This window comes from Magnolia sinica, chromosome 17, assembly GCF_029962835.1.
Source record: "Magnolia sinica isolate HGM2019 chromosome 17, MsV1, whole genome shotgun sequence".
In the NCBI taxonomy this organism is placed as follows: Eukaryota; Viridiplantae; Streptophyta; class Magnoliopsida; order Magnoliales; family Magnoliaceae; genus Magnolia; species Magnolia sinica.
The window spans coordinates 61,214,311-61,224,038 of record NC_080589.1 but is presented as its reverse complement, the minus strand read 5'-3'; the positions used below and the strand labels follow the sequence as shown (position 1 = coordinate 61,224,038).

At 40.2% G+C, this 9,728-nt stretch overlaps 1 protein-coding gene across 1 annotated transcript; it reads left to right on the top strand.

The window, feature by feature from the left end:
• The first annotated feature begins 603 nt into the window (after positions 1-603).
• LOC131231125 (uncharacterized) lies at positions 604-1,848 on the top strand. Its single transcript, XM_058227220.1, has 5 exons — positions 604-740; positions 844-1,053; positions 1,136-1,228; positions 1,311-1,417; positions 1,503-1,848. The coding sequence occupies exons 2-5, from the start codon at positions 898-900 to the stop codon at positions 1,570-1,572; spliced, it is 426 nt and encodes a 141-aa protein (XP_058083203.1). The 5' UTR covers positions 604-740; positions 844-897; the 3' UTR covers positions 1,573-1,848.
• The last annotated feature ends 7,880 nt before the right edge of the window (positions 1,849-9,728 follow it).

Sequence of the window (9,728 nt, the reverse complement as noted above, 5' to 3'; positions counted from 1 at the left end):
GGAAGTACTTTGGATAGTTTACCTCAAAGTTGTTTCGTATTACAACGAAATATGTGTATTTAATATATAATGACAATGTATATTAAAATTTTCAATGGTTATAAATTAAAGTTTACAGTTTTATTATATTCTGCTTGCATTATAGTGTAATGGTCTAATCATATTTTAATCATCTCTCTAAGCATAAGCACAAATGCATTGTACCGTCAACACTACTTGTATATAGTTTTAGTATATTCCACTTGTATTGACATTATTTAAATTTATAAGTTCGTAGGTCGTACATATTCAGTGATGACACAAGGTGGGAGAGTAAGTCGTTCGCGCACTAGATGTACCCCTTCTACCCGTAATGCGACGGAGCCAGCATCGCCGTCACATGTCACATCACAGGCATCTGATCCCTCAGTCGCGCATACACTGGGCACTGCATGTAAGTCTAGACGTATATTTCTTTTAATGATTTTTGTTTATGTTTAGACTTATATATTTCTTTTGCAACAGCGTCGTCGACCAGCCGAGGAGGACGTGGACCCACGTGCGGGTTGCTTTTAGAGTGACTTACGCATGAGGGTAGGGTGACGGTAGAGTTCCCACAGGATCGCATTAGACCTGTTGGGAACAATGCCATGTTGTTTACGTCGAAGGTCGGTGTCTTATGCCGATCTCTGATCTCCCCCACCCCCTGTTAGGGAGACGTGACAGATGATGTGCGGCAGCTCATCCGTCAGCGCCTTCAGGTAAATTTTAGTAAATTAAAATTTATTTTATAAAAGTTCATTTACGGTTAAGTTATTTTCTTAATAAGTTTATTATTTTAATCTATTATTTACGAAACTGCAGGATAAATTTGACTTAGATTTAAGTATTCCGCACATCTCCCATGCCGTCGACGACATGATGAAGGAGCGGTTCAAGGATTACCGCAATAAGTTACACTGGCAGTACAAGCGGTGCATGAGCCACAAGGAGGCCATACAATCCGCACCGCTGCACGTGATCGATGAGGACTGGCGGATACTCTGCGATAGGTTTTCGTCTGATTCTTTTCAGGTAATATTTACATATTTATGATCTCTTAACGTAATAATTAAATTTGTAATTAATAACAATGTATTATGAATAATGTGTTCAGAAGAGGAGCAAAATAAATTCTGACAACAGAGGGAAGTTAAAAGTGAACCACGTAGCTGGTTCAAAGTCATTTGTACGACTTCGTCACGACATGGTAAGAAAGTACTGGTAATTATTATGTTTATATATTCTTTCCATGCATTTATATTAATTTTATTGTCTTTTTGATTGTGTAGCGAGATTCCGTCACTGGCCAGGAGCCCGGACCAGTAGATTCTACAAAGGGACTCACTGTCGGCAGGCAACAGGATCTTGGGTACATCCTAGAGCAAGCGAGATTTGGGTAAAGATCCTTACATTGTAAAATTTTTTTGCATTAAATTATAATAATGTCATTTATTATGAAAATTCATATGTTTTCATTACAGGAGGAGATGGACACCTTACGCAGTCAGCCCACTCCCGATGGTACTCAGCGGAGTGAGCCAGAGATCCTGAGTCAGGTGCTTGGCACTCGTTCTGGATATGTGCGTGGGTTTGGCCATGGTGCCAAGCTCATGGCACCCGCTAGAGCTGCCTCCAGTCGATCCATCGTCGTTAGCGACAGCGCCGTACGCCGAGCTGATACCGCAGAGAGAGAGGTTCAGCAGCTATGGGTCATCATCGATGACATCAAAGATCAGCTGGACAGGCAGAGGGAGGAGTAGGAAAGGAAGATGATGGATCAGCTGGCGAGGCAGAGGGAGGAGCAGGAGAGGAGGATAGAGGAGGAGCTGGCAAGGCAGAGGGAGGAGCAGGAAAGGAGGATGGACGATCAGCTGGTAAGGCAGAGGGAGGAGCAAGAGAGGAGGATGGAGGAGATGCGGGTAGAGCATGAGCGACGGATGATAGAGATGTTTCAGGTTTTTGCTGCACACTTACCCACCGATGCCCCACCACCTCTGCCTTCATGTTTGTGATTTTTTGTATATTTGTTTATGATGTTAAGTTTATATGTATTTATGCGTGAATGAATGTGATGCGGATAAGATTGTTTGTGTTTGGATGAATGTAGTTTATGTTTGGGTTTGGGTTTGGGTTTGGGTTTAGGTTAATTTAGATGGATGTGAATGTGAATATGATGAAATATATTATATAATAGGTGTATATCAGGATGAATATGATGAAATATATTGTTAACAGGTGTATATCAAGAATTTTGTGGAGAATTTTGAGCTGTATATTTTTTTAAAAAAAGGGACTTTTAGCGACGAAAATTTTCGTAGCTAAAAGTTTTGTAATTATTTTTAACAAAGAAAATTTTCGCTGCTAAAAGTCTTGTAAAGTTTTTTAGCAATGAAAATTTTCGTTGTTAAAAGTATAATGAATTTTTTGGCAGCGAAAATTTTCCCTGCTAAAAGCCATGTAAAGGATTTTTAGCGACGAAAATTTTTGTCGCTAAAAGCAGAACGAATTTTTAACAGCGAAAATTTTCGCTGCTAAAAGTATTGTTCAGTTTTTTTAGCGATGAAAATTTTCGTCGCTAAAAGTGGAACGATTTTTTGGCAGTGAAAATTTTCGCTGCTAAAAGTCTTGTACAACGTCTTGTACAGGTTTTTTAGTGACGAAAATTTTCCTCGCTAAAAGTGTAACGAATTTTTTTAGCAGCGAAAATTTTTATTGCTAAAAGTCTTGTACAGTTTTTTTAGCGATGAAAATTTTCGTCGCTAAAAAGCTTGCTTTAGCGACGATTTGGATTTTTCGCCGATAAAATCCTTGTACATCGGTCTTTTAGCGACGAAAATTTTCGTCGCTAAAGGGTTTTAGCTACGAAAATCTAACTTTTAGCGAGGAAAATTTTCGTCGCTAAAAGTGGTATTTCTTGTAGTGTAGGGGGTTTCATGAGGTGCTGCTTCCCGTGGACCGTTCAGTTGGAATATCATAGATGAGACTTGCCTCTAACCCAGGTTTGTGAGAATTTTCCTTTATTGGGTTTCAAGGAATCGTTCTCATCGGGATTTTTTTATTAGTATTCTCTACTGCATTATAAGTATTCTCTACTGCGTTATTAGTATTCTCTACTATATGTACTTTGGACGAGGAATTCCCATTTTCCATCTTTTTATCATGGTTGTGGGATTCTTCCTCAATTCGAAGATGTTTATGGATTTGTTCCAGTGTGTAGTACTTAGTCTTATGCAACAAATTCATTCATAGTCTTTTCACATCGGGGGCAACTTTGCGATAATAGCCCCGACTTGGAATGACTCAGGAAGATAAATTTTAATGGCCTTGATTTTATTAACTATTAGCTGCAATTCTTAGATTTGAGGCAGCAACGATTTATTATCTACCATGTTATAGTCGAAGTACCTAGCTAGCGGGAACTTGTTTGTACCTTCTTCTTCAGCTTTGTATTTGAACTACAGGATAGTCCAATTTTCTTTTGTGGACAACATTTGTGTGTACGGATCGTACAATCGGTCAAAGAGCGCGCTCAGTATGTGTCCACGACACAGAAGTTCATCTTCAACTCGGTTGTTGCGGGAGGCAATTTGTTTAGGTGTGTCCTCGTCAGTAACTACAAGCAGCGGTTGCAGGTTTAGGTTTAAAATGTAATATATCTTTAAGGTCGTCAAAAGAAACTTGATCTTGTCTTACCACCTTGTAAAGTTGGTTCCGTCAAACCGATCAAGACGAATTAAATTCTAATTCATCAATTTGATAAAGGATACACTTTCGGTACTTTCCACGAGAATAACGCTTTAAGATTGTTACAAAATATTACAGATTTATAATTTCTGTAAAATGATTAAACCGAAAACATCAGGACGGGTTGAAGCACGTATGATTACGCCTTCCTTAAAATGTTATTTGCCCCTTCTCAATCAAATTGAGAATGCTGATAGGTTCTAGGAAAACAACTCCTAGGATACGACGAGCCTAGGTGTGGATCTACGTTCAATAAATACGAAGAGCCACGAATGGAACTCTGTACAAAAATTTCTGGTAGATAAATAAAAAGAAAAGGATCGCAAAATCAAATAGAGAAGTAGAATTTGTAGACCACTACATTGGTCCGTTTCTTGAGGTCTTCTGGCTAAGGTTCATATGAACCTTGTTAACTGTTAATAATACACTTGTTACTCTTCTCTCTGGTTCGTATGTGAGTATGGTTCGAGTGTTTTTTATGGTATGTTGAACTATCCAAGAACTATTAATATAGGCTAGGATGGCTGACCGTTTTGCTCCAGGGCCATTAACTAATGTGATCGTTCTCTAGTTGTTGGTGAGAAACTAGCCATTATTAACAGTTTCTGACCCTTGTGCATGTAGGATAATCACGGCTGCATGCTAGCCGTTTTATAGTTGTTGAGCTAGCAACATGGAATAGTTTCTGCATGGTCCAAATTTATGTTGCATGAGGAGTTACACCTCACTCCAACAGCTAATTTTCAGCCTCTATAAAAGCCACAAAGGTCTCATTCAGACCACTAGCTCTCATCCCAGCCACCTGACCCATATTCTCTGTCACACCGCGACTTGCACTCGTCTCGCGTCAGTTCGCATAAGGTCATGAAGGAGCAATCCATCGGCAATACGATGTGCACGTGCGAAGTATAAAGTACGTCACTAGCCCCTCCATAGCCACACTACCTCACATGCCTACACCCTCGCACCGAGCCCGAGCCTGAGATCAAGATCGAGACTGTGCCCATGCCCGAGCGCGAGCGCGTGCGTGGGTGTTCCAATGATTCGCATTGTGACACGCAAGCCCCGATACTTCACGGATCAACCAAAGAAATATAATGGTATTCCACACCTCACATATAAACTCAATTTTTTTTCTTATCTCTTTTCCGATGTGGGACTATTCCCAAAACACCAAAATGCAAATTATTTTTCAAAAAACACTTATCCTTATATGTGTGTGTGTGTGTGTGTGTGTGTGTGTGTGATTTATTTAAAATATTTTTAATCAATATTTTTTACAACATTATCCACACCGTCCATCCATTTTTTCAGCTCATTTTCAGTCATGAGCCCAAAAAATGAGACAGATCTAAATCTCAGGTGGACCATACCATAGGAAACAGTGGAGATTGAATGCATACTGTTGAAAACTTCATAGGGCCCACAAAAGTTTTGAAGAATTAAGCTGATATTTGTGTTCTTCCTTCATCCGGGTGTGTGACCTTGTCAACAGGTTAGATGACAAATAAATACCACTATAAGCCCCAGGAAGGTCATCATTCTCCCTGTTTCCTGTGGCATGGTCCATTTGAGGTTTGAATCTGCCTATTTTTGGGCTGAGGCAAAATGGATAGAGTGCACGGATAAAACACCATACATCATGGTAGGGCCCACAGCTTTGACACCGGCTAGCTGGTTGGTTTTCAGGTCACCATCCAAACCGCGTCCCCGTTATACACGCTATGTGGGGTCCATTTCTACAGCACTTATTCAACCGCACGGAAAAGTCATTCACGGGCATGGAAACGTGGTTTGCATGTGGTTTGCTTCATTCGTGCGTGGAAAACTGTTTCACCCCCTAAAATTTATTCATCTTACCGTGGGGCCGACTGTGTTGTTTGTATGCCTTCTCGCAAGCGTATCTGGTGAGGCCTGCCATGATGATCAGCTTGACCCAAAAGTCAGGTCAGTTACAATCATCACATGGGCTACAGGTTCAATTTGGAGGGCTTTTTTTTTTTTTTTTGTAGTGCATTGTAGTTTTCTACAGATAGACCGGCTAGACTTTTGGGTAATCTGATCGATATGGCCGTGCTGCAACCATTGCAGTGGTTGGATCTCAAAATCACTGTCTAGTACTCCAGAGTCCCACTACTTGGAATCTCGATGCTCCTTGCTACTAAAAGTGGAGACTTGACTCTAAAAACATAGACTTTTGGCCCAAAGCCATCCAGTGCCATGACCACAAAGAGAGAGAGAGACTGACTGTATAATTGGAAGACAAGTCCACAACCATCCAGTCCTAGACCCTACTCCTTGAAATACCATACATGCCACTTGCCTCTAACCCAGGGTTTACAGGAATCACATTGACCTTTAGCTGTACAGGGGCAATTGTGACGTCTGTGTTACTCCGTTCCTTGTGCCAGCCCATGCTAGGAGGTGATGTTAAAAATTAGCAAGATTAAGAAACTAAAGTGAGCCACACCACATGAAATAGTAGGAATAGAAATGCCCCACCTTAAAACTTTCCAAAGGCCCACCTGATGTTTATATGTCATCCAAAACATTTTGTAAGTTGATACCCACATGGATGAAGGGAAACACCAATATGAGTATGATCTGAAACTTGTGTGGCCCACAAGAAGTTTTCGATGGGGGTTTGTTCAATAAGCATTGCTTCTTGTGGTGTGGCCCATTTGAGATTTGAATATGCCTTATTTTTCAAATGACGTGCAAAATGGGCAAGCACAGTGGATGAACGAAGTGGATATAACACAGACATCACATGCAGTGGGCTTCATAGTGGTTAGAATTAAAGTAGATTAATTAACAAAGTGGTGTACATGATAGGAAACGGTCCTAACATAGACTGTGGCAGGCCGCATATAGCACTTACTGGAACATCTCGTAGGCAATTGACATCCATTCACGTCCGAAATTCAAAGCAGCCAATAAATAAAGGAATTGAATACAGTACCACCTTTGTGAAAATTTCTATAGTAGTTTTGTATTAAGATGATATTTGTATTTTCCCCTCGGGGCTATTTGTTTACCACTTAATATGTCATCGTAATCTTAAAAATCAGATTTCAGTCACTTAATATGCTATTTTGGGTATTTGTTTAGTACACTTAAAAAAACGCTTAATGGAAATTAGTCACAAAATTAATTCAGAGGGGGTGGATGTACTGAAAGCTGATGGAATGCAGCGAGTAATTTTAAGTTAAAACGTTTTTAAAATGACAACTCTACCCTTTTCATTTCATTGGGCCCATCATGATGTATGTGTTATATCCATCACATCCATCCAATTTGCCACAACATTTTAGGGCGTGAGCCAAAAAAATGAGGCAGACCCAAAGCTGAAGTTGACCGCACCATAAAAAACTGTAGGGACAATGACGGTCACTGTTGAAACCTTCCTAGGGCCCACCATAATGTTTTCTGGCCATCCCACCTGTTCATAAGATCAAATAGACATGGATAAAGGGAAAACACAAATATCAGCTTGATCCAAAACTTTTGTAGCCCCCAAAAAGTTTTCAATTGTAAGCAATCAATCTCCACTGGTTTCTGTGGTGTGGTCCACTTTATCTTTAGGTCTGCCACATTTTTGGGCTCATAGCCTAAAATATCATGACAAAAAAATATGAGCGTTATGGATCTAACATATACATTATGGTGTGGCCCACAGAACTTATGTTACATCAGCACCCTACCTACTGAGCTGCCAAAATCTGCTATGTATGTGGATATCTTTTGAAGCCTTTCCTGTAAATTACAGCCATGGGAAGCTAAGTGGGGCCAGCGTGATGTTTGTAAGAAATCTAACTCATCCAATCATCTTACTACATCAGATAAAAATTGATGCATATCTAAAACTCAAGTGGGCCACACGAAAGGAAATAGTGGGTAGGGAAATACCTGTAGTTGAAACCTCCCTCAAGTCTACCACCATGTTTGTATGACATCCCTGTTGTTCGTAAGGTCATTCGTATTGGGATGAACTCAAAACACAAAAATATTACCTTGATCCAGCCGTGCAAATGTTTCAACATTGTACATGCAATCTTCATTGTTTCCTATTGTGCGGTCCACTTGAATTTTGGGTCTGCCTCATTTGTGGTCCCATGTCCTAAAATGATCTGTTAAAGCGTGTGGATGTGTTGAGCCTATGGATGGGTGGATTTCTCAAAAACATCACGTTGGCCCCACCCTCCCATCCTAAGAACTTTCTGTGAGATCTTTCCAAGGAAATCCGCGCCTTCCGCTTCTAGCAGGAGCAGATTAAGTGTCACCAGAGTTACACAATAGTGGATGTTGTGGTGATTGTGGGGCCCACTTTCTTAAATATATCTTATACATATCCATGCCATCCATTAGCTTTTCTAGCTTATTTTAGGGCATGGCCCAAAAATGAACCAGATCAAAATCTCAATTGGACCACACCACTGGAAACAACGGTCACTGAATGACCACCAATAAAAACATCCTCCGGCCCACCACAATGTTTTTTTGCCATCCAAACTGTTTATAAGGTCACGTAGACCTAGATGAAGGGAGTAGACAAATATTAGCTTGATTCAAAACTTTTGTTACCCCCATAGTTTTTAGTTGTGGGAATTCAATCCCTGTTGTGTGGTTCGCTTGAAGCTAGGATATTTTTCATTCTTGCCACCATATCCTAAAATGATTCAGAAAAATGAATGGACCGTGTGGATATACAACACATATAAGGGTGTGCCTCATGTCCTGTGTTACCCGATAACACCTAATCCACTCTAACTTTGGAAGGACACCAACTAAGTGGGGCGACCATGATATTTTGAGAAATTCACTCCATCCCTTCATTTTTTCAGATGGTGTTAGGATATGAATCCAAATTAGAGACAGTTTGGTAAAACTGTCAAATATCATATATTTTTATGAAATATGAATTTTTGGATTCAATACTAAATTTTAGTGTTCAGTAATTTTTTTTAAACAGTTTATCAAATATGCATTTAAGCTCTTAACAATACTTAAAATTCAATACACAATGGATTCAATATTTAAATTAATTTCAGATTATTATTTTTTAATTCAGTTTATCAAACGCACCCTAAGGTAGGCCGCATTCCAATGCACCGCTGGCATTCAGCGTCAGGAAGACGTGTGTACATCAGCAGGGCTGTGATGATAGAAAATCAGAAAACGTTAATCGTTAGCACATATACCTAAAAAGGCATCGACCAAAATAATTCTAACCATCATATCAATGTCTATTCTTACAAACTGGGGCAGTTTAGATCATGTATATGCATCAGTTCTACAAAGAGTAAAGGAGCTGCATTCAATGAACAAATGCCCATCATACAAAGGCCAGATAGGTCCAACGGACTCATCTAAGTTAGGGTCTACAAATACAAGATGGGCACTGTAATGCCATATAAACATCATGGTGGGGCAAAGGAAGTGTCAATGGTGAGTGTTCCTGTCCCCACTGTTTGTGTGGTGTGGCCTGCTAGAGTTTTGGATATGTTCAATCTCCCGTTGTTTCCTGTGGAGTGGTCTACTCGAGGTTTGGATCTCATGCCCTAAAATAAGCTGGCAAATTGGATGGACTACATTGATAAAACAAATAAATTATGGTAGGGCTGTCAGAGCATTGAGACCAGATGGCTGGCTGGTGATAGGGTCACCAACCAAAACGATCTCCGTGATGCACACCATATGGGGCCATTTCTGCAATGCTAACTCACCTTCATGCAGTTGCTATTCACACTCATGAAGCTTGTTCATATCACCACTGGTGGAAAATGTTTTCATCTACTGAAAGTTATTCATCCTACAGTGTGGGGCCGACTGTGTTGTTTGTACCTGATGGTTGGACCAGCTAGATTTTTGGTTGATCTGGTCGAGATGGTCTATCACGCCCCAAACCTGAAAATCGGATTCATAGGAATCCCGATCGCAGAACCCGGTGCCGACAGCCTCCG